The 26795-nt window shown below is 35.5% G+C and overlaps 1 protein-coding gene across 2 annotated transcripts in view; it reads left to right on the forward strand.

The window, feature by feature from the left end:
- The window catches only part of Kap-alpha3 (karyopherin alpha3), a 212977-nt gene that overhangs the window by 159284 nt on the left and 26898 nt on the right, over positions 1-26795 (forward strand). For both annotated transcript variants that reach the window (XM_090413974.1, XM_090413973.1), the window contains exons 10-11: positions 2773-2877; positions 14676-14910. In XM_090413974.1, the coding sequence (XP_090270100.1) occupies positions 2773-2877; positions 14676-14910 (340 nt within the window). The remainder of the gene's footprint in view (positions 1-2772; positions 2878-14675; positions 14911-26795) is intronic.

Below are 26795 nucleotides of genomic sequence, written 5' to 3' on the forward strand. Positions count from 1 at the left end.
CCTATTTATCATCTTGACCATCCTATAGTCTGTAGCATCCCTGTCTTCTGCTACAAACTTTTGTATTTTGGACAAACAGGTAGAATGGCTAATATCCATCTGGAGGAGCACAGAAACTGTCTGCTACCTGCACTATAGCTGTTATGGAATAACTGACTATGTCATGGATACAAATCCCTGGTTCCAATAGAACAAAATCTCCCTTTTATACAGCAGATATAAACTGTAGAGAGTATTTTTAGAATCTGCCACAGCATTACATCATCCACCAAATCTGAACAAATTTGGCTGCTTCACTTTACCAAAAATATCAGACATATTTTAAGAAGTTCAGTGAATTCCCATCACTGAACCCACAGCGGGTGCAAGCTATGATTGAAGGCTCCTGCCTTTCATATTGTTTGTGTTTGCTTTCTTACTAATGTTCCTGTTTGCACTTAGTTGTATTTCTTTGTGCCTGTGAAAATGCCTTCATTGCCATCATCATCAAATTCCTGACATATGCCCTCAAAGGGTGTACATGAAGAATTTGTCATTACTAACTTCCTATCAACAATCTTCCTCCAAATTAATGTTATCTGTCAAGACTCCAACATTATCAGATTTTATATTTGTCTTCTAAGGTACTTTTTAATGTATCAATCCACCTGCCACCCTGGAAAAGAACACTTGTTTTGCTAATCTTTCCTCTATCATTGTGTTTAAGTGACCATACCACCTGAGATTAGCTCTGCTAACACATTCCTAGATGCTAACAGTGTCAAGTTGTTTCATATTTGTGGCTTATCTTTAAGCAATGCCATATGGCATCTGATGATGATTGAGAATATGCAGAGTTCTATTGATTTTGTGATGGCGAAAGCCATTTGCTAAAAGTGTTCTGGATGTGATTGAGTTCTATGGAGTTCTTTCACTTATTTAAAAAAAATGTGAAAAAATCCTGATCTGTTTGTTCTTTCCAAGTCAGAAGTTATAGATACCACCCAGTATAATTCAACTCTTTCCCTAAATTCATTAAATCGGTAACCTGATAAGATATGTAGCAGTAATGAGAAGCCTACTTTTTAAATTCCCTAATTATTATGCATCCCTTCCTTCCTGCATTTGTGATTGGATTTCTTTAAGTTTAAATGAACCATACGTGGAAAATAGTTGTTTTTAGCCTCTAAATTTTATAAATGAAAAATCCTCAGATATGGTACAGGTGTATTTATTTTTATATACATATTTTTCTTGGAAAAGAAAAGAATGATCATGAATGTGTATAGGTGTGTGCAATATACACACAACACACGTTTTCTTTATTAAAACACCATTTATACATCTTTATAATAGCAACACGAAGAAATAATTTGAATTCCACTGATTGTGAAATATGCTTACTGTGATGTTTTTTTGAGTCATGATTACTTATGTTAAATAGGCACTGACTGTATATTCATGTGATAGTTTTTGATCTTTATGATTCAGCACTTCAAAATAGATTAAGGTGATCTAAATAAACATATTTCTGTTTTTGCCTGAATAATACTGATCACCCAGATCTAGAAACTTAAGTTCGACTCTGTTACTTGTGAAGGGGGTAAAGATCCACGAGTTCTTTGGGATGGGGCTTCTTTTAAAGTTTATTCCTGATTGATTTTAATATTGTAATTTCTTAAACTGTACAGGTTATGTTTAATCAGCATGCAACTCACAAAATCTTGAATTAAATGCATTTTTTGGAACTGTTTTGTGCTTAAGACTTAAGTTTCGCTGCACTTTAAAATGTATTTATTTATGCAATGAATGTAGAATATTCATTATTCTGATTCTTCTTGGTTTATTAAATTCCTCTAATTGGCTTAAATCATGTGATCTCTGACTAGTCCTCAGGGAAACTGTATATTTTAATATAAGTGGTATAGTACGCCCACAGATTTGAGACCCTTTGACACTTCTGCACATGCCGCAAAAAAGGAGAATCCATTCCAATAATGGGGTAATCAATCTGTAATGTGAGATGAGTTCTTTATTATTACACGTCAGAAAATTAACTTCTCTTTTATGATCATTGTAGTTTTTAAGTGGTAACCATTTTGCTTGTATAACAGTTGGGAAATTTTACGTATAAAGCACGTGATTTCACATGTTAGCGACCAGTTTGTACGTCCTTCATTTATTTTCCCCCTGCAGCATGAATCGACTATTCTTGGCACCAAGCCAAGCGGAGATCTACAAAGTGTGGGAGAACTATATATATTGTTTCACATCTGAATGACCAAGCACGAATGCTATGCAGTCATCAGTTATTTTAGCTGGTGCAATTCTGGTAACAAATGGGATGTTATTAATGGAGTGGTGGATCTGGTTCTCATTATGTCATGTCATGAATGTTGTGATTTGCAGCATACTTCAAAGTTAGTATCTATTGTAATGGCATATGTGGGAAGAACCTGTTGTGTTAGTGTTTTTAAACAAACACGATTGAACAAAAAAAAAAAAAAAAAAGAACCAAAAATAAATAAATTGTGACTTTTTACAGTATCAGTTTTTAAGGTTTTTCAGACTGCTCTTCTAACATTATATGAAATTTCTTAACACTGAAAATGTTCTTTAAAAAATTATATTCATGAATATCTCAGAATTTTCTGTTTTTGATAAAGACAAGTGATTAAGTTAGAGAGCAGTTGGTTAAAGACCTCTTTCATTCACAAGTATTATAAAATGACTATCTTAATAATAATAATTGATATTGCTAGTGTGTTTTATGTTTCATTTTTGATCTTTTAGGAAGCTGTATGGTTTCTTTCAAATATAACAGCTGGCAATCAGCAGCAAGTTCAGGCAGTTATCGATGCTGGTCTCGTTCCTATGATAATTCATCATCTTAGCCGGGTAAGTGCACAAGTCAATATGTTAACTCATCAGAAAATGTTGATCTAGTTGTGAATTCTCTATATCTATTGAAATATTTTACTTGAATGTTGATTGTTGATATCACAGCATCAGTGAAACATGGGTGATTTTTTTTTGGGGGGGGGGGTTCATTATGTGGTCTCTGTCTGCCCACCATTTGCTGAACATAACAGTTTTCACTTATTCTCCACTGCAGTTACAATTTTTGCATCTGATTATTCCCACATCACACTGATTTGAACTTGGTGTAGTGGTCAGTACTATCTAGTTCCAAAGCATTCAGGATACTGATTCAAGATAATACTATTATGAAATTGTTTGGTGAGAGGTATCAGAAACTGGTGAAAAGCTAACAGCTGCCAACAATTAAACTTATAAGATTACCATGATAAACACTAGTTCTCTTTATCATGGTATTCTTGAAGTTAAGTAATCTTCAGAACTGCAGTTTTGCTGTTTAGTCCATTCCTTCTACAAATTTTGGATTACATCAATCTTTGAAATGGTTTTCTTGCATGTTGAATTAGGATTTAAATAAGATAACTGATTCGATTGATACCTATGTTGTCACCTTTATATTGGAATGGCCAGACTAAATACACAATTCATGTGTGAATTCTTTTATGTTGGATATTTAGTTTCATTTAAATTTGCTTTTCTTTTAGTGACTACCGCCTAAGTTTGTTCTATACCTTTGCAAAAATGGCATGCAAAAAACGTAATTGGAAGAAAATTCCTGTTCTAAAATTTATCATCCTTCTGTGGGGATTGTTACATTATATATTTTGTTCACAACTGCAAATATCTGTAAGGATATCTGCACTTCTGAGCAAGAAAATCCAACTTTTTTTCCATGAATTGTTACTTTTGTTACTTTAAATTACCAACCAATTTAACTTAATAGATATATCTGAAGACATCAAAGTTGATAATCAATTTGGAATTCTGTTAGCGGAGTGATATAGTGAGTTGTGCTGTATATTTTACTTGCAACATCCATAAGAAGCAATGTAAAGCAAAAGTAAAGGAATTGTATCAAGGTATTTCACTTTTTTTTTCTAATTAATGACAGTACATCCAAAAGAGATGTGGTACAATGGATACCAAGTTTGCAACAATGGTTTAATTTGCTCTTATTGACAATGAAGATCACACGATAATATGGACAGAAGCAGTGCCAGCCATATATGCTGCACTTTCCTATTACCATTTGCAATCATTATCCTCTTCCTACACATTCTCTTTAAGTCATCCCACATCCCTCTCTCTACATCTTTATTAACTATTGCTCTGCCCCATCTTTCATCATCTGCAAACTTATTTTTCTTCTCCATCATTCCCTGTATTGTTTCAAATTAAATAGCAGTAACCAAAGTACAGTCTTGCTGTACTCTGCTTGTCACCTGCCTTTTTTTTTTCTTTTCTTGATTCCTCCATATACTACTCTTTGTCCATCTATCAATCCAACTGAATACCAATCCCCATTTGACTCCAATTTCTGTAGTATAGTTCCATGTTCTGTCATCATGTGGCTGTTTGCTTAATTCAGCTTAACTACTCTTCATTATTATTCAAAAAAGTGATGTTGTGTCTAACAAGAATCTTGACACCCCTTTCCCCACCCTTTTTTTCCTAAGGTGCTTTAAAAGAGTTTAACATGGAACTGCAATCTGGACAAGATCACAACCTTTCTATTGTTGTCTCATTTGCATCTGCCTTCATAATGGAGGACCCAACTAGATATTAGGTGTCTGGGGTTTTTAACTACTTGGACACCCACATGAATGAAATATATCAAATTTATGCTTCATATCCCTGTTATTTGATTTGTATTCAAATGTTTTAGTTTCAGTGGATATTCCTCATCCATGTATTCATTGATGTGTAAGCAAAACCAGTACAATGGTTAAAACCTCCTAGTACTTTAAGTGGTTGTGTGGTGGATTTGTAAATTTGTTATGTACCACATAATAAGATATCCTGCTTTGTGGGAATGTATAGCACCATTCTGCTTTTGTCAAGAAACCTGAATCAACAGCGAAGTTAGCTCTTGGTACAACTTTTAAAGATTATTTATAAGCACTATCACTGTTCAAAGTATCAATGGAAAGGCATGTCTACATAATTCTTCATGGACAATCAATCATGGGGAAAATTCTTTGCCAGAAAATTTAAATAATATTGTGATGATACACATATATGAAAAATAAATTAAAAACAAGAAATACTTTAGAAAATTCTATCTGTATTATTTATTTAATTAATTTCATTTAGCTTTTTTATAATATTTTTATTCTGTATAAAGTGAAATTAAGATTTTGTAAGTTTTAAAAGTGTTATACCGTGAGTAGACATATCGATACAAAATTAATAACGGAAAAAACTCACGTAGAAAGATTATTTAATAGTATAATTTTCGCCTGTGTGTCACAGGCATCTTCAGTACATTAAGCTCAAATTAAACAATAACTGACAATTCCAATAAGTAGCTGTTGTAAGATAACTAAAAAGGTCAGTAAGTTTCCTAAAATAATAATAAAAAAAAAAAAAAATCAATACAATAAAAAGTTAGGAAAGATTAGCTGATTTGTAAAGTACTATCTCCCATAAAGGGGATAGACGTAAGCCGTCGGATCTGTTTAAGTTAGGAGAATGAAGTAGAGTTTCACATGTTTCTTTATAAAGGCGTTCCATGAGAAACTGACTTTTGTGAAGAACTCTTGTCTTTCTCCAGTGAACTTAGAGAAAGACAAGAGTTCTTCACATGTGAAACTCTACTTCATTCTCCTAACTTAAACAGATCCGACGGCTTACGTCTATCCCCTTTATGGGAGATAGTACTTTACAAATCAGCTAATCTTTCTTAACTTTTTATTGTATTGATTTTTTTATTTTTTATTATTTTAGGAAACTTACTGACCTTTTTAGTTATCTTACAACAGCTACTTATTGGAATTGTCAGTAATTGTTTAATTTGAGCTTAATGTACTGAAGATGCCTGTGACACACAGGCGAAAATTATACTATTAAATAATCTTTGTATGTGAGTTTTTTCCATTATTAATTTTGTATCGATTAAGATTTTGTATTTTAGTGATCGGGGTGTTCCCTAATTTTTGTTTATTTCTTAAAATAAATGTTAATTTTTTATTTTATTTATTATTATTTTTTTTTTTTTAAACTATAACAGGGAATAAGGGCACTGTACAAGGGTAGTCTGAAAAGTTCTCAGCCTCAACCATAGATGGCAACACTATCAGCAAGATTTTTTTTTCCCCAAAGTTAGTACATCTGTCATAAGCATCCATGTGAAATTGCAAGTCATTCTATCATGTAGTTTGTTTTATACAGCTATCTGAAAAGTGTCATCTGTATCCCTTGAAATGGATAAAATTGAGTATCGTGCGGTTATAACCTTCTTTGTAAAAGAAGGTTTAATGCCAAAAGAAATTCATTCGAACTTCATAAAAGTTTATGGGCACTCTTCTCCTTCACTTTCGACAATTAAGAAATGGCTGCCGAGTTTAAACATGGCCATACCAGCCTTGAAGATGATCCACGTGAAGGACGTCGAAAAAGTGTAACAACACCAGAAATCATTGATCAAGTGCACGATGTGGTATTGGATGACCGGCGAGTCAAAGTGCATGAAATTGCTGAGACTATAGGCATTTCAAAAGAATGTGTAAGATATATTTCACATGAAGAATTGCAAATGAAAAGTGCGGTACACATCTTTGTGCAAGATGGGTGCCGCACTTGCTCACAGCAGATCAAAAACGCACTCTCGTGAAAATCTCTGAACAGTGCTTGGAGTGTTTTAACAAGAATAAAACTGATTTTGTTTGTCGATTTATTACTATGGATGAGACTTGGATTCACCATTACACACCAGAATCCAAACAGAAGTCAAAACAGTGACAGAAGCTGGTTGTTCAGCACCAAAAAAGACAAAGTCAGTTCCATGAGCAGGAATGGTCAAGGCATCAGTGTATTGGGATGCTGAAGACATTTTGTTTATTAATTATCTTGGAAGGGTTAAACAATAACCGGGGAATATTATTCCAATCTTTTAACCAGACTAGACGAAAAAATTCCTTAGAAAAAGACCCGTTTTGCAGAAGAAAAAAATCATCTTTCATCAGGACAATGCACCTGTCCACAAAGGTGTTTTGGTAATGGGAAAATTAAGGGTTCTGCACTCTGAATTGTTGGAACATCCACCCTATTCTCCAGATTTGGCTCCCTCTGACTTCTATCTCTTCCTCGTTGGTCAGTGTTTTTCTTCAAATCAAGAGGTGATTTTGCAGATCTTACTGAGAACCATTACAAGGATGGGATGATGGCACTGGACCATCGCTGGAATAAATGTATTAATCTTAAGGGAGATTATATTGAAAAATAAAATAATTTTGAAATTATAAATTAGTTTTTTCATTGTTAGGCCGAGAACTTTTCAAACCACCTTCATATATAAGATTTGTTTGTCATTGTAACTGTCCAAAATGTGATTTTTACTGAACTAATTCAGAAGACAAGGACTTTTGATTGTAGGATACCTATGTATTTTTGAACTTGCTCCCCCTTTTCCTGCATAGTAAAGAGAATGTGAAGACTGTTATTGTGTTACAGGGCTAGTTGAAGACTATATATATGCACCTCAGTAATTATATTAAAGAAAATGATGATAAAATTGCATAAATCCTTTCATAATGTAAATCAGCTTAAGGCAAAATTCTCATCTGCAGCTGAAATACTAGTCTTCACCTTATTTGCCAACAGTAATATTTCATGAAAAGAAGAAACTTTAAAATTGATATTTTATAATATTTGTCTTCTTGACTGGGGGTGGCAGGATGTCTAGGTGCATGCTCCTAAGCTGAAGTACATAGTTAATTCTCTTGTGAACAGGTCAAAAATAAATTGTAATCAAAAATATCTGTAATTGGAACTTGTTGGCTAAATTGTTGAAATGTTGGATAAGTGATTAACAAAACTGCACTCCAAGCACATAGTTAATTGATTCACACATTTCAATTTTCTTGCAACGGATTTTTTATAAGCCATGGAAAAGAAGCAGAGCTAACAAAAATGCAAAAGAATTGTAGAAGTATTGTACATACTAATTCTTCAGCCATTTTCTGTCCACTGCTGGACAAAGTCCTCCATTTGGTCTTGAGCTTTTCTGTGCCAATGAGTTTCCAGTCACCTCTTTAATCTCATCTTCCCACCATCTCTGATGTATCATTCTTCTATCAACTTTGTCCATTTTTGAGTGTTACTTGCAATATGACCTGCCCACTGTCATTTGGATTTTTTTAATGATGGTTATAATATCTCTTGCCCTAGTCTGAGCTCCGACCCAAGTATTTCACTTGCTTGCTATCTAGAATGATAATACCAAGTAATGATCTTTCTATTTTCCTCTGGGTAATCCTTAACTTGTTCATCAATTTTTTTTTAGTCAAAGTCCATGTTTCACTTCCATATGTCATGACCAGACTGTCGAATATTTTTCTTTTAAGGCAGATTGAAACATCCCATTTAAGTGCTTCACGTTGTTTTCCAAAGGCTATCCAACCAAGTTGAATTCTGCATATAATTGCTTATTCACTGCCTCCCTCTTCTGTGATCTTTTGTCCTAGGCAAACATAGGAAGTTATTGTATCATTTCCTGGTGTTCCATTTATATTGGCTTTTTGGTGATGTATTTATCATACATTATTTTTGTTTTATCTTTGTTTATATTTAATCTTTTCTTTTTACTTTCTGTATTCAGTTCACTGATCAATTGTTGAAATTCCTCTGAAGAGTTTTCTAAAAGAACAATATCATAGGTGACATAGTTCTTTCCCATTTATCTTTTTTTTTCAGTCCAGTAAACTCATCTTCACCAGGTTTTTAAAAAATTTCTTCTAGGACTTGCTATAAATATTGCTGGTGAAATCTCCCTGTCTCTTTTTTTTATAGGGAATTTCATATTTGTCCCCAATTTTAAAATACAGATGAATTTTTATATACATATGACTAAGTATATCATATAAGTTTTTTTAATCCCTTGATTTTTAAGGGCTTTTAAAATAGCTAACATTGAGATTGAATCAAATGCATTTTCAAAATCAATAAATGCCAGACCTAAGGATTTTTGGTATTTGTTTGTCTTTTCAGTTATTTGTCTTATTATGTATATATAATCAATAGTGCTGTAGTTTGTTCTGAATCCTGCTTGTTTTGGATATTAGCAGAAAATCTATTCTGTTGCTAATGATTTTTGTAAATATGTTGTATATATTGTTTGAAAGGAGATTGATAGAGCAATATTTTTTTATATCTTTCCCTTTTTTAAAAAATTATAAGGATAGCATTACTCCAACTCTTTGGTATTCTCATCTATCTTAAGCAGAATGTACAAATTTTACTTTGTCATGACTGGTTTGCCATCTGCTTTCAGAACTAATATTGTTAACTCATCTTCACCTGATCTCTTTCCACTACTCAGGGCATATTTCTTCCTTTGGGGTATTACATTTTTGCTTTCATATTGGTTTGTCTTGAGAATCATAATATAATTTGGCATAAAAGGATTCTTTTCTTCTTCTTAAGGTTTTTTTTCTTTAATTAGTATTCCATTTTCATGTTTAAGAGCTATTAATTTATTTTCTCCTATGGACAACTCATTTCTTACTCCTTTTACACTCATTGTTTTCTATTGTAATTCTGACTTTCGTTGTTCTGAAATTTCTAATTTCTTGCATCATCCTTTTCCTTATTGTTTTACATAGCTCTAGGAATTCTGTTGTACCTCTCAATCTCTTTTCATCTCTCTTCCTGAGAAGGTTTAGGGTGTCATCAGACGATTTTCTTTCATCCTTCTTTTGGTTGATTCCATCAATCTTTCTTTCTCTCTGGTATTATTTAGTAGTATCTTACTTATTATTTGGTAGTTTTTATCCAAATCTTCATTCATATCAATATTATAAAACTTCTATTTCTTTTTGGAAGAACTCTTTCCAGATTTGGTAATTGGATAATCTTCTACTTTTAATCAGTTTCTGTCTTTCCTATCTTTTGTCGATAATAATTTTTATCTTACTAATCTGTGGTCACTACCTGTATTAAAACTATTTATTACATCTGTGTCTTGGACAATATATTTTCTGTTGGTTAAAATATAATGTTTAATTAAAACCTCTCCATTTGGACTTTGCCATGTCCATTTTGGATTCTGTCTTTTTTGAAGAAGGTATTCATTATGTAGAACACTCTCCTTTCAGCAAATTTTATCAATTACCCATTTTCATTTCTCTGTCCTAGACCACATTTTCCAGTTGTGGAATGCCTCATTTTGTCGAATTCATTTGCTGTCTTTCTATCATCATCAATTTCCTGATGTGTACCCTTAAGGGGGGGGGGGGTGTATCAGTTGCTATGTGACAGTATTACATGATTAAGTTTACATTATTATTAATCTCTTGTCAACAATTTTGGTTTATTAAATCTGGTGTCAGACAAGGATGTACATTATCTCCTCTGTTATTCATTATCTATATGGATCACATTATGAAGGAAAGCTGTATTAAACCTGATGTCAAAATTGGAGATGTTAATCTTAGCTCTTTACTTTATGCAGTTGATGTCATACTTTTAAATAAATCCAGTACAAGTCTGCAAAATTCTCTGACTAAATTAAATAACTGTTCTAATAAATTTGGCATGAAAATCAGCAATAACAGGAAAAACACAATGAAAATAGGCAGAAACATTGAAAATATCAACTACATCATGAATGGAGAACCTATAGAACAAGTAGAATATTTCAGCTACTTAGACACAATTTTTAGTGAATATGGTAAATTAAATTGGAAATAGACAACAGAATCAACAAAGCTGGTGTGGTAGGAAGTCAACTGAATAAATTTATATGGAATAAGAGAGAAATTAGTCAAAACACTAAATTAGCAGTATACAAGACAGTGTTCAAATCAATTTTAACTTATGGATCTGAGAGCTGGGTTAGAAATAAAACACTTGACCGAAGACTAGAGACCACAGATATGGTAGTCCTGAGAAAGATTACAAGCATGAACAGATGGCATCAATGGTAATATCATATTAAAAACGAGTATATTAGGAAAGAACTTGACATTGTTAGCATCTAGGAATGTATTAGTAGAGCTAATCTCAGGTGGTATGGTCACTTGAGCAGAACAGGAGAGGAAAGATTAGTAAGACAAGTATTCTCTGCTGGGTTGGCAGGAAAAAGACCAAGATATAGGTGGATTGATACTGTAAAAAGTGCCTTAGTAGACAGAAATATAAGATCTGATAATGTTGGAGTCTTGACATATAACAGATTGATTTGGAGGAAATTTGTTCATAGGAAGTTAGTAATGATGTAAGTTCTTCATGTAGTACTATCATAATATCCTGTACACCTTTTGAGGGTACATGTCAAGAATTTCATGATGGTGATGGAGGTCCATCCTAATGTCTTCATTTTTAATGATTCTGCCATTGAAGCCATCTGTTCAGGCTCTTAATTTTTTTCTCAGAACTCTCGTATTTGGCCTCTAATTTGTTGATCAAGTGCTTTATTTCTAACCCAGCTCTCAGATCCATAATTCAAAATGGTCTGAACACAGTCTTGTATAATGCTAGTTTAGTGCTTAATTTGTCATCTTCACTAACAACTGTGCCTAAGTATCTGAAATATTTTCTTGTTTTATAGGTTTTCCCTTGAATGCAGCTGAAGTTTTAAATGTCCCTAGCTATTTTCATAGTCTTGATCTTTTTATTCATCTGATTTTCTTGCCAAATTTGTTGTAGCTTTTATTCATTTTATTCATATAATTGTGGAGACTTCAACTGGATTTGTTTAGAAGTCAACGTCATCTGCAGATGATGTTGACTTCTAAACAAAGAGCTAAGTTAGATATCTCTGATTCTAATATCAGATTTATTGCTTTAAGCTTACAACTTAAGTATAGACTATGTATTCATCTGGATAAGGTTCTATTTACCCCATGTAATTGTAGTGTTGTGAAAAGTTCCCTAGGCACCTTGTCATTTTAGCTTTCCAGATCTACAAAACAAAAGTACAAATCCTTGTAATATTCCCATGTTTTTTCAACTTATTGTAGTAAAGAGAAATTCTGATCTTGACTGTCTGTTTTGTCTGAACCCAGCCTGTTTTTCTATGGTTTTTTCCCAACCTCCTTTTTACAGAGAAATTCTTCTGTAATTCTCACGTTCAGCTTTATTCCCTTTTTTTTTATAAATGGGAATTGTGAGATCTCTACTACAGCTGCTGTTTGACATTTCAAGTTTTTGATGGCTTTTTTCTACCTCAAGCATTGATGTGTATTCCTGTCTGCATTCCCCTTGAAAATGTTCTGCTACTGTTCTTTCACTGCTTATTTTGTTTAAGTCTTTTAAAGTAATTACTCCAGATATCTTTAATTCCTTTTATGTTATTCTTTCCTCCATATCTAAGCTTTTTTATCATTAGCCTCCCGAACATCTATGTTCTTAACTAAATCTTCCCATGTCTTCTTTAGCTAATTTTACAGAGCTTAGTTTTCTTACATTTTTCTTTGTATTATTTTTGGACATCTGCCGACTTATTTGCTAAGAACTTTCAGTATGCTTTCTTCTCATCTGGAACTGCTTCTTTAACATCTGTTCTTGCAGACAACTTCACCACATACCTCCCTGGCTGTATCAATCCTTTTTTTTTTTTTTTTTCTTTTTTTTTTTTCTTTCAATTTGCCATAGAGACTCTAAGATTTGGTTCTTAGTTTTGAACTGTCATTTTTCCCCCCCAGTAATGTTTGTATAGTTGAGCTTAACAGTTTACCTCAAAAAGCTGCTCATCTTTAATTATTTCAAAATTTTGTTTACATACTGTTGTTTTTTAATATAAAAATTAAGTGATTTCATCTCCAATTTCAAATCTTCTGTACATCCTTGTATCTTGAACCAGCATGAAAATACCACCAGTGACAGTCAACGAGACTTTTCTTATTTCTTGCCTCCTCTCCATATGAACTGGTCTTTACATCTTTATGTTGTAACATGATGTTACTAATGACTGGTCCCCATCCTGAGCAGAAATCCAGCAGATACTACCATTATTATTAGCCTTTCACTTTTTCCAAATTTTCCCAAAAGATTTCTATATGGGATTCATTTCCTACTCTGCTTCAACAAGGACAGTTATTATCATATTCTTTATGACAGTTGCCAATACCTGCTTTAATAACTCAAATTCCTCCACTTCTTCTCTTCCTTAGTAGAATCTTTTTTTTGTGGGATCATAGACACAAATAAGGTTCATTGTCCATTTCCCTATTTTGAAGTTTGCTCCCAACCACTATCCAAGCCTTTTTTGTATAACTTGTAGGTTTTGCAACCTCATGTGATGTTGATAAAATTCCATTTCAATTCATGACAAATAACTGTATTATATTATAACTGTGGATATTGCAGAACTGCTGAAAGCACCTAAAGTTCTTATTACAACTGAAAAATATAGTAGACGTTTTGTCACAGACCATGTTCGTTAATCAGACTTATTATGCATGTGTTTGTACTTTTCATTATTTCATGTAAAACATTAAACCAAACAGATCATACTTGAAGGTGGTCTACAAAGCATTCTTATAATTTTATATGGTTCATGTAATTTTCTTTTAATTGCCATGATGAGTTTAACCATCATCCAAAACATACTGTAGATGCATCGTGCACTATTGAAATACCATTGTGATGTTGAAATAACTCTTGTACTCTGTATCCAAGTTTTTTTCATGTACTATTGCTAGTTTTGGGTGGTTAATGGGGGGGGGGGGTTTCGATGAAGCTCAAATTTATCAGAAATAACATGTATATGAAAAATATTTTAAAAATTCTAAAGTGTAAGAGAGCACACCAGTCTTTATTAGGACTTCAATAAAAGCAGAGCTAGAAATACACTGCTTGGAAAAAAGTCAATGGACACCATAGTGTGAGGAACAAATGCCATGGTGCTCACCTTAATAAAGATGTAAGACCTTTTGCTGCAATGCCTGCAGCAATCCTCCAGGGCATACTTACTTTTCACAAGCATACAATAGCGATCAATGGGAACTTTGGACCATGCTTCCTGTAAGCATATAATGTGGTCCTGGACTGTTGTGGGGGCAGGTGTCCCTTTACTTCACCCAATGCTCCAGTTCATCCCACAGATGTTCATTTGGGTTGAGATGATAGCTGTGTGGAGGCCAATCAAGTGTGTTCACCTTCGTGTCCACAAACCACACAGTTACAGCAGCAGCCTTATGACACTGTGCATTGTCCAGAATTTTCAGATACATCCGGGAGTTCACTGTTCGTAGCACCACAAACAGAGATCCAAGGCCAATCTAGGAAAAACAGGACTATACCATCACACTGCCACTTCCAGTAAGAGACTTCACTGGGCATCTGCCTCACCTGTCTATCTGCTCTTTCAAACTCTGTCAATCCTCTTCTCACAACCACTTCACTCGGACACAGTTGCACTGACTTGGGAGCATCACATTCCTCCAATTTATACTGGCTACAAACTTGACTCGTTACGTGGCACGGTGCACTTTGCCCGTTGGAGGGGGGGGGGTCCTTTGACTTCTTACCAAGCAGTGTACATCAAACCCAAAGACTACATATTCTTCCTATTCCGTCCCCAGACAGTTAGTCATTATATAGAATATAGCATTTTTAAAATATAAAAATTATTTTTTTCTTTATTTCACTTTCAGGGAGAATTTCAAACTCAGAAGGAAGCAGCCTGGGCTATTAGTAACTTAACAATTAGTGGAACAAAAGCTCAGGTGGCATATTTGGTTGATCAGAAAGTTATTCCACCTCTGTGTAATTTGCTCACTGTACGGGATCCTCAAGTGGTACAAGTAGTTTTAGATGGTATTAACAACATCCTCAAAATGGCTGGCTCTCATTTCTATGCTATTGCAAGCCAGATTGAAGAATGTGGAGGTAAATATCTTTGATTTTATTTATAAATGAAAAGCATAGCAAAAGTTTAAGATCATTATTGATGGTAAACTTTATTTAATTTATTGATTTATTATCTGATAAAAATACAAAAAAATTCTTTCATTTACCTTCAGAATTATTGTTATTTTGCCTCCAGGGAATCAGGGACTCATTAATGGTCGATTACATCACCCACTCCAGCTGTTATACTTTCTCCTGAACTCATTCACACTAAAAGGACTCACTACTTCAACAGGCAAACTGTTCTTCTCCCTGATGGTTCTGTGAGAGAAAAATCTAGCTCTTCCCCTTTCCTCGGATGCCCATAGATGCTCTCTTGTCCTCTCTCTACTTTATGTATAATGAAAAATTTTATCAACCAATATCCTATAACACTCTCTCAAAAGTTTATAGACCTCTGAGTGTTTACAGCCCACTCAATCTATCCTCATAATCTATATGATATCTTCCATAATCCTGATATCATCTTTGTAACTCTTCTTTGCAGCCTTTCCATAGCTTATTTATCCCTTTGAAACCCAGGAGACCAAATCTGTGCACAGTAGTCCAGGTGTACTAATATTAAGGTCTTTAAATATGTAAAATGACCTTACCTGTCAATGTTCATTTCAAGATTACAACTATCCTCTGAGTTGTATTTGCAATTTTTGTAATGTGACCTTTGAGCTTGAACTTTCTAACTCCAAGATCCCTAGCCTCATCAGTCACTTCGAGCATAACCCCACCAATATAATATGCTGCTGGTATATCGCACCACACCAAAGTGCATAACTTTGCATTTACTAATATTGAATTGGCGCCCATTATCCTTTGCCCAAACTTCCAGCCTATTCAAAGCACCCTGTAAATGCTGTATATTAGTAGCATCTGTGATTGTCTTGCCTGTCTTTGCATCATCAGCAAACAACTGAAGATCTCCTGTCAGTCCCTTTCCAATATCATTTATGCATAGATTAAACAACAATGGTCCAAGGATTGATCCCTATGGCACATCACTAGGCACTTTAAATCTGGCAAATTCACATCCCCCATCCAATTTCTGTTACCTGTCCATCAGCTACCACTTATCCAAGCCAATAGTTTATGTTCTAATCCCATATTCTAGTTTATTCATGAGCCTTTCATGTTGTATCCTATCAAATGCCTTAGCGGTGTCCAGCAGTATCATAGTGCATCTGTTCCTTTTATTTAATTCACCTATGACATTATAAAAGTGAGCAAATTGCTCAGGCATGACCTGACTTTATTAAACTCATGCTGTTCCTTGCAAAGTATATCGTGTTTGTCTACTCATATCTGTATGTGAGAGTTCTTACCAACTTCTCTAAAATCTTTACAGTTACTCTAGAAATACTGACAGATTGATAGCTGGACATATCAGTCTTTTCACCACCCTTGTGAAATGGGATTATCATACATTCTTTCCATCACTATGGGATCTTTCTTGAGATAAGATTCAAATTATACAAACATGTCAAAAGCTTAGCCAGTTCAGCTGAACATTCCTAAAGGATTGTACACATGCTGATATCCCATCTATCCCAATTGCCAAATTCTTATGCATGTTGTTCGACAGCTATAATCTCCTCATGCACTTCTATCTCTTCATCCAGTGTAGTGGTGGCACACTGTACACTATGTTGCATACACCAGGTTGATAGATCTTAGTGAAGTGAGCACTCATTACTTGAACATTCTCATTAGCTTCTGACTAGCTACTGTCAGAAGTAACTAGACTACTGACTACATTCAGTGAAGTTATTTTTCTGCATTTATTCTTTCTTTTACTTGCAGCATAGTGATAAAATTCTTTTGGGTTGCCTTTAGCCTCTGCAGCAAGCGTACAACTTGTAACATTTCTGGCCTGAGTTTTATGTATTTCATAACTTCTTTCACCCAATATTCCTTCCACATCATCTTCTTCTTTCAGGTCTCTTGTTTAATGAGATTGTGCATCTATTTCACTCCTATTCTATTCGTTTTTTTGAACACTAGGGACACAATCAGATACCACATCATTTAAACATCTTTTCAAAGCTTTCCGTGCACTGCTGATAGCATTCCCATTCAGCAAATGATACCATGGAACCAAAGATGGTATTCTCCTGAGTTTGTCATAATTTTCAGATTTGTAGTTCAACATATAGCCTGATGTAATAGTAACATTCATATGGTTGGCTACCTCCTAGGTCAGTACAGCATGAACATTTTCACTAATTGGTGGCAAAACAGCTGTATACTTAAACGAGATACATTCTGATGTATGATCAAATCTAACTCTCGTTTTCCTAAAGCTGCTGCTTGAGAAAGTTGTCATACAACAGCTCAATAAATTCTCCTTTGTTCTTATGAGTTTTCTGTGCTACTCAGTCAATATTTGTATAATTTAAGTCACCCATGATAATTACTCATTTAGTAATTATCCATCAGGGTTTGGCATTTCTTCATTCCCAGCAAATGAACTGCTAGATTTATATTATGGGAAGTTTTTTCACTTGGTTATACTATAAATTATATATTTGGTTTAATCCTTTTTCCAAGTCTAAGCAAACAAAGTTTGCACCTGAATTATCTTCAGGAATGGGCAACTCGTGGCAAAGGAGGACTGACTTCACATCACTTGCCTTAGTATCCTGTAATGCAAAGTACATCTCCTTGCAGACATGTATAATGCTATGCATTACAGGAAGGGGTCACTAACCAGACTGGTTTCGACCTTTATTGAGGTCTCTTCAGTGGGAGACAGATCCAGAGGTGATACCAAGGTTGAAGCAATGCAGAAGTCATATTTCCATATAAGAGTTGCCAAAAGGTGTTACACCTTATTATTTATTTAGCGTATGGCTCGCACATGAAAAGTTACATTACATTAATCCTTAATATATATAGACATATGTACAATAATAAGACATAATACAGTCATAAAAGAGACAAGAATAGGTTACAACTGAATGTCTAGGTTGATTATCCAGTCAACTGCACTTGGATGAAGCCTGACACTGTGACACTGTATGCACATTGGATACATTCTGCTGTAATGTGATTAATTGTCTGGTGGGGTGATCCACAGCCACACCTGGGTGAGGCAATCATGCCCCATTTGTAAAGGTGGTCTGCACATCTGCCATGGTTGGTACAGATTCAGTTAAGGGCAGACCACGTTTTCCGAGGTAGGTCAAAACCCGAAGCTATCTGTGTTGGGTCCACTAATTTATGGAAGATCCCTGTTGAAGTGTTACACCAGGACTCTTTCCACTTCTTCATGTTGAAACTTGTCTCTGCATGATTTTTTGCTGTTAAGATTGGAGGATTGACTTTAGCCTGTTTATTTCTAGGGGTGGGATGTCTTCATGGATTGGAAGATTTTGGATTTCCATGATTTTGCTGTGGCACATAGTGGTGTTAAGCTGGGCATCAATCAAATACACATGGGTGCTGTTCAGCCATACGGGTGAGCAGTATTCTGCTCTAGAATAAACGAGGCCAAGAACAGTACAGCGAAGCATTGTTGCTGAGGCACCCCAAGTTGTTCCGCATAGTTTTTGCAGTATATTGTTTCTTGTTTTTAGCATGGATGCTGTGTTAATGAGATATGACTTAAAAGATAGTGTTCTATCCAGAGTGACACCCAGATATTTTTGGAATCTGTTGTAGCATAGCAGTTGGTGGTTGAAGTAGACCGTGAGTTCTTTGTTAGCCTGATTTATTTGTTCAGGTGGAAGCATGAAACTTCTGTTTTGCTAGGATTTGGGCATAATCTCCATTTGCTGAAGTATTCATCTAGGACTGCAAGGTCATTTGTTAGTGTATCTTCCATTGTAGTAAAATTGGTGTGTCTGGTGGCTTGAGCAATGTCATCAGCATAGCAAAACTTCTTGGAGGCTGTATTAGGCAAATCTGTGATGTATAAGTTAAAAAGGAGGGAAGCCAGAACTGACCCTTGTGGTAGTCCATTATCCAGTGTTCTTTGTTTACTTTTGTTCTCGTCCATACACACTTGGAAAACACGCGGTTGCTTAGCATATTATCAGTTAGTTTTGCTATTGTTCTGCATGAGACTGCACGGAGACTTGCAGACTGTGCCATGCCTCCAGGCTGTGTCATAAGCTGCGGTAAGATCTACAAAAGCTACAGCTGTTTTCCGGCATTGTTGATAGCCTGCCTCTATATGTGTGGTGAGTGACAGAACCTGATCGCAGCAGCTTCGTTTGTCTGAATCCAGCCTGTTCCACTGGGACTTGTTCCATTATCTTAGGGGCAATTCTATTAAGGATGAGCCATTCTTGGAGCTTATAACAGGTGCTAAGCAGGGCGATTGGTCGGTAGTTTGTGGTTTGTTGTTGGTTTTTCCTGGTTTTAAGATGGGGATAATTTTTGTCCTCCTAAACTCTTTTGGAAGTCTACCGGTCTGGAGGATGTCAGAGAAAAAGCAAACCAACCACTGTCAAGCTTTGTGACCTGTCTTCAACAGGAAATCAGCATGAATTCCATTGAAACCTGGAGTCTTGCCTGGTTTCATATCCATTAGAGCAGTGTTAATATCTTCAAGAATAAAGGGTCGTGAATATAGAGGTTTGATGGTCTGTTATTTTTCAAATATGTAAGTTCTCTTTTTATTTGAAGAGTGTGTTGTTTGTCCTTGGTGGTATATCTTGACACCTTATTATTATATTACTTCGGATTAGAGAAAGCATGAAATGCTTTCTCTAATCCAAATGAAATGTTGGAAGTTTTTGTCATTTGGTTATACTATAAATTATATATTTGGTTTAATCCTTTATCCAAGTGTCTGGTGGGTAGTGATCCTTCCCATAATGCATAGCATTATACATGTCTGCAAGGAGATGTGCTTTGCATTATGGGATACTAAGGCAAGAGATGTGAAGTCAGTCCACCTTTGCCACGAGTTGCCCAGTCCTGAAGATATTTCAGGCGATAACTTTGTTTCCTTACACTTGGATAAAGGATTAAACCAAATATATAATTTGCTAGATTTATAGCAACACTCCCATATCTTTTATCCTGTTAGCTTCCACTTCATACCATATAACCTCCAACTCAGGGCTACAGGAATGTTATTACCATTATTGCTTTCATGTGTTTCTATCCTAATTGAACTCAAGTTATATGATATTGTTAGTAGTACTCCCTTTCCTCTCTCATCTCTTCTGTCATTCCAGTTATAAAATCAACTGAGAATCAGGTTTCACTGATGTCAATAATTTTTTAGGCCACAACGAACTCACCAAAGCAACAAGGTTGTTATGTCTATAGCATTCCTGTATAGACATAACAACCTCCTTGTTTTTGATGTTGTTAGACTTAAATGCACACTCTGATTGGTCCAGTTCGGCAACATTCTCATTTCCCTCCCTACACAAAACCTCAAAATGTCTGAGTCTAAAGTGTACCTCATCCATTCAGTAGATTCATAACTGTGCTCATTGACATTTGTATCACTATCATCTCTATAAATTGTACCAAAAAAAAAAAAAAAGTCTTCTAGGGCAGAAATAGCACAGCTGTTGGCTATTGTACAGCCACCTTGATGTTTCAACATACACAGGTACACCATTAATTTCCTGGCAACCATGGGTTCCAGACCTGGTCAGATTAGCTGTTTTCCTGGACCACCAGCGGTCTCTTAATAACAGTTACAGTTCATCAGTACATCTCTGAATTACATATATTAATACAGCATAAAAGAAAACATGTTTATTATTTGCAGCTCACAAATAATAGATTAAATCACGTAAGTTTATTGCCAACATCAGGTGATGTTGGCTTGTTTGTCTTGATGTTGGCATCAAACAACAAGACAAATCACAACTTATACCAGCATTTCTTTAATGTTGACATTTGTACCTTTTCCCATTCACAATGAGCCAAAGCATGTCTTGTATGCTCTATTCTTTAATACAGCATGCAAGAAATCACAGCATAAGTTAAATCACTCACTTTTCATGAAAAGTGAGTGATTTAACCTTCATAGAACTTAATATTCCTTGGTTTTGAATAACAGATGTACAATTTAGTTGTAATGTTGCGGTCTTCCAGCAGTGTGCATGTGCAATGTGATCAAGCTTCAGTCATGAAAACCTCTTTAAACCATTTAATTATAATCTCGCTGGTAATCTAGCCATTTTTATGTTCGTGGGATAAATTTCAACACCTTTTAAGGCTCTATGACATTTAATTTTTCCTGTGATGACTAATAGCTTACATTATTGCATGCCTATTGTGTTTGAGCACCTTAGGACAGTAACTCTGTCCTCAGATTTCCAAATTCTCTGAACCCATTGACTGCTGCTCTTAATGTCCTTCACAGTATGCATTGCCAGTATAATGCAGTTTTATCAGCATTATATATTGCTTGGGACTGAGATGCTCATTTTTAAACCTTCATTGCCACACTCAAGTTCTAATTAAGTTCTGTAGGGAATAATTTAGCCTGTTCCATTAACATGCTATCCAAACAGGTCTTCCCCATCACTCTCACATTGTTGAAACCATTCTATCATCACTCAGTCATGCTTTCAGTTCTCTTACCATTTTTCTTAGTGTTTTCTGACACTCATTTCCTTTTTAGAATAACTGTCTGCAAAGAATTTCAGTATTTTCCATTTTTTTTGTTTATATCATAAACAGTGGATGAACCAGTACCATAATGTATTGCACAGTTTCTGCACTGGAACACCACAGTTGAGTTATTTCAGCACTTATACAGGGTGTTCGGGATAAATTTGACATATTTATAATTAATTATATTTTTCCGAAAGTTACATGTATTAACACACACTTCTCTTCATTTAAAAGTTTGGACCCTTCTTCATTCATATACAAGATGTCAGAAAGGATGGATAGCTGGAACCCACCTGAATCATGGAAGAGAATAACTTGTATCATGATGATTCGTGCCCGCCATCAAAATAAGGATATTACGACTGCTGCTCAATGCTCCCTGAATACAGTAAAAACAATCAGGCATGAACTAGAGACTTGCAATGGTGACTACGAGGATGTAGCAAGAAGAAAGATCCCTAGCAGACGATCTGATTGCGTTCGTACAGCAGAATTCCTCGCAAATCTGCAGGAACAGGTGTTGAAGAACCCTGGCATTGGAATTCGGGCTTTGTTCGTGGAGTTGCTAACTGTAGTCAAGCCCTGGATAACAAGGGTAGCCAATGGTAGGCCGTATGTATGGCAGCAGGATTCGGCCCCTTGCCACACCTCTGGGAAAAGTCAAAAATGGTTGTCTGAAAATTTCTACGACTTCACCAGTCCAAATGTTTGGCCTCCAAACTCCCCAGACCTTAACCCCATGGATTATTTTGTATGGGGCGCAGTTGAAAAAGACACCAATCGCACTTCCAGTAATACAAAAGCCCAGTTAATGGATAAAATTAAAACAGTTTTTGCGGCCCTTCCCAGGGAGACTGTAGCATCAGCTTGTTCGAGGTTCCGAAGCAGAATTGAAGCTGTGATCGATGCTAATGGTGGTTATTTTGAGTAAATCTTGTTGATAGTATTGTAATTAACTCTGCCTGTAATGTTTTTTTGTCAATTCATTAAATTTAATAGATACAAAGAAGATTTTCTTTTTCCTTACGAAACTGTCAAATTTATCCCGAACACCCTGTAACAGATTAATTTGGACGGAAATTGTCAATAGGAAGTTGAGTAGTGGTATAACGTTTTCATGTTGATACTACCATAAAAACCCATACATCCTCTGAGGGTATATATCAGGAATTTGATGATACTGATGATAGTAACAAGAAAGAAACAAAACATTAAATACTCATTAAAAAATAATCATTACACAAAATACTTACACTTATCTAATACAGAAAAGAAATATGAAAGATAAGGAATGAATTATGACTGACCTAAATAAATACTATATCTGTTTGGAATGACTTGAATAATCCTCCAGTGAAATACCCAGTATGATGTTTAGCATGAAAAGAACTCAGAACAGTACATCTTCTTTAGAACGTAATGAGAGAATTGTTACTTAAATTACTCATTTATAAATGAAACAAATGTGGGATCACATGCTCAAATCACCTAATTAGTAGTTGATAATATGTTGCAATACCTGCTATCAGAAATATTGAGTATTAATTAATCGCTATTACTGAACTGCCTTTTCACATTTGTGAATGCCTTCTAAAACTACTCTCAGTAATCAGATGAAGAAATGTATTTTATAATCAATTTATTTATATCTATTCTTATAGCAAAAGGAATACAAAGTAGCTACAGGTTAATGTCCAGTCTAGAAAGCCAATCCAGAGCCTCATCCGTCACCTCGTGGATGTCCTGGAGGCCACCACCGTGAAATTTGTGCCTTGGGCAGTCATTCACAATATGAATAATCGTCTAGGCCAAGGGTGGTCTGATAGTCTCCATTTGTAGCATGTAGTGACATCTGCCCTGGTTAGTTCTGATCCTGTTTGAAGAGCACAGGGATCTTCAACCAGGAAGCCATTTGTTGGAATATTGTTAGACTGGTGTTCTCTCCACATGTCAGATGTTGATGGTAAGGCAGCTGAAGACAGTTCATCCGTGGACCAGAAAGGGTTTCTTGATTTTAGGCGAAGACTATGTGGATTTATGAGAGTCTGGTGCAGGAACAGGAGTGGGTTGCTCGTTACTTTATTAAATTCCTTAATCGAGGCTTGTCTTCTTCGTATATTTGGTGGAGCAATGTTAGATAAGACAGGCAGCCAGGGAACAGGGATGCTTCTCAGTGTCCCACTAATTGTATACATGATAGAGTTTAGCTGGGTGTCTATAATGTTAGTGTGTGCACTTCTTTCTCAGACAGGGGTATAGTATTTTGCTGCAGAGAATGCGAGGCCTAGTGCAGACAACCTTAGGACTTCTGCACCACAACCCCAGGTTGTTCAAGCAATATGAATTTACATTGAAGTGAGGAGAAGGCACATGTGGTAGCAGAATTTATGCAGCTACTGAGAGATCTGAAACAGCATATGATGGAAGACAACCTGAAATTTGGAGTTCTGGATCTAGTGATAGAATCAGAGGACTTGTCTGTAATCAGAGTAACAATTTTTGACTAGAACTGGGAGACTTTGCCAAGCATGGAATTTTCAGTTAAGAGAAGATATATGTGAAACTGCAGAGCTGCTGTATGACAAATTTAGAGGTATCAGGAGCAATATATGGAAAAATGGTCAAGGAGTGTTTGAGGGAAGCAGTATCAGAGGAATACTCAGGACCAGGAAGATAAATCGGGTCTGAATAAAATGGATAAATTACATCATTAAGCAAGAGCTACAAAGTACAGGCAAGAAAGGTGGCCAGCATCATAAGGAAAGCAAGATCAGATTACAAGAAAAATTAGCTGAACTGCTTGGAATCAAACAGTTCTTTACTGTTTGGTACTTTTCTTTATAGGGAGTAATTGAAAAATAATGTCAATGACTGCGATGGTAGTACCATCTACCTTCATTATTGTTTTATAAGAGTATGTCATCCACGTGGAGATAATGTAGTGAATTGATGTAATGTGACAGAGACTAACATAAAAATAGACGTAGTTGAACTGTGGGTGTGGAGGATATTCATCTTCATCACGAACCATGGGCTCACTGCCCATTGGTGTCCGATGCCTTCTTCACTATCTTCTTCCAGCTTTCTTTGTCCAATGCACAGTTTCTGTACATCCATTCCACACCAGTCCTTTATGTTGTCTATCCATTCTCTGTATGGTCTACCTCTTCTGTTTACACCATCCATAATACCAAACATGAATGTCTTTATCTTCCGGTCCTCACTCATTCTGCAGATGTGTCCAAATAATTGCAGCTTCTGTTTTATAATCTTCCGCATTAGATTCTCCTTTGATTGTATCTTCCGATAGAGCTCTTCATTTGTGATTTTCTGTACCCATCCTGTTCTTAGAATCTTCCTGTAACAAGTTCTTTCAAATGCCAAAATTCTTTTTCTTGATTCCTTATTTATTACCCACGTTTCAGATCCATACAATACACCACTAAAGATGCAAGTTTCCAGCACTCTTAGTTTTGTTTGCAGGCTGATTACTTTTCTTTTCCAGATGTGATCCATGGCCTTCAGGTTTGTTCTTTCCTTTGCAATCCTGATCTTTATTTCTTTTTTGCAGTCCAAATCATATGTCATTTTACTTCCCAAATATGTGAACTCTACATTTACTATATCAATTCCATCCACTTGTATCTTTGTTTCATGTTCTTCTCACCAAATACCATTGTTTTTGTTTTTTCCAAGTTCATAACATGTCCAAATCTCTTTCCTTCCTCATTTCACAGTTTCAATGTTTTTTGTAGTTCTCTTTCTTCTTCCATAATAACAATATTATCTGCAAATCAAATATTACAAAATATTAATGTTGAATGCAGTCATGAAATTAGTTGGGCTGTCTGTTCTGCTTCTCTATAAGAAAAAAAAAAAAAAAAATACAAAAGAATTTAGGATCCTAGGTGAGAGGACAAGATATTTCATATTTCATTTACATAAAGGAGGGTCCAAGGCAATGGTAGCAAATTAGACTTACTGATTCAGGAGTAGTGTTGAAATAGTTAGCATTCAGGAATGGATTATATGAATATGATATTCTATAGGAGAACAGTTCAAGTTCTGCTTTAGTAATTTACTGTATTTCTATAATAAAGGAAATGGTTACACTGTTATACGCCCTCTGTCCAAAAAGAAATCGAACTTTTCAAAAATAGAAGAAACAGGTGGTGCCCAAAGAAACTAATGGGCACCACCTGTTGTGCCCATTAGTTTCTTTTTGTTGTCGAAAGTGGCAACCTTCATTAGTGTTGTGTCAACTGTTTATGACATTTGTTTCATTAGAAGCTGAGTTATAGTGCCAAGACTGACAGTGTGTTTTGACGAATGGTCAGAAAATCAGTTTCAAACAGAGAGCTGTGATTGACTTTTGTGTTAAACTTGGTAAAAGTTTTACTAAATTGCATCAAATGCTTCAAAAAGCATACGGGGATGAATGCTTATACCATACTCGTGTTTACAAGTGGTTTAAGCGATTTCAAAGTGGTCGTGAGATGCTTGAGGACGACGAAAAGCCAGGCTGTCCAAAAACTGGACTGAGCAAAGTTAACATCCAAAAAGTGCATGATTTCATCAAAGAAAACCCAAAATCAGCTGTGAGATTGAAGATGAATTGGGGATTCCAAAATCAACATTTTGACCAAGAGTTTGGGCCTTCGTAAATTGAATTCGTGATTTGTTCCCCACAAGTTGACCGAAGACCAAAAAATGTATCGAATTAAACACTGCAAGGACCTCATTAAAACCACTCGTAAGGACTCAAACTTCCTTGAAACGATCGTTACTGGTGACAAAACACGGTGTTTTGAGTATGAGCCTGAAACAAAAGCGCCAGAGTGCTGAGTGGAGACTATCAGAAGAGGGGCATTCGAAAAAAAGTCGCTTGGAGAAGTCAAAAGTAAGGACAATGCTGATTTGTTTCTATGATTCCAAGAACATTATCCACAATTAATTCATTCCGTCTGGTCAATGGTGAGTTTTATCTCGAAGTTTTGAAGGGATTGATAGCAAGAATTTGTCGCGTACGGCATGAATATCGTGATGCAGGCAGCTGGTCACTTTTGCACGATAATGCACCATCTCATTGTTCGAACATTGTGAGACAGTTTTGAACAAAAACCAAGTTTGTATGTTGGATCACTCGCCATATTCACCTGATTTAGCACCCTGTGACTTCTTTCTCTTCCCCGGATTTCATTTGCCGATGAAAGGAAAGCAATATAACACCATTGAAAACGTTCAAGCGGCAGTAACCACAACCCTCAACAGTATCCCAAAAA

The sequence above is a fragment of the Typopeltis vanoorti genome, chromosome 24 (genome assembly GCF_054136105.1).
Source record: "Typopeltis vanoorti isolate ZY-2024b chromosome 24, IOZ_Tvanoo_1.0, whole genome shotgun sequence".
NCBI lineage: Eukaryota > Metazoa > Arthropoda > Arachnida > Uropygi > Thelyphonidae > Typopeltis > Typopeltis vanoorti.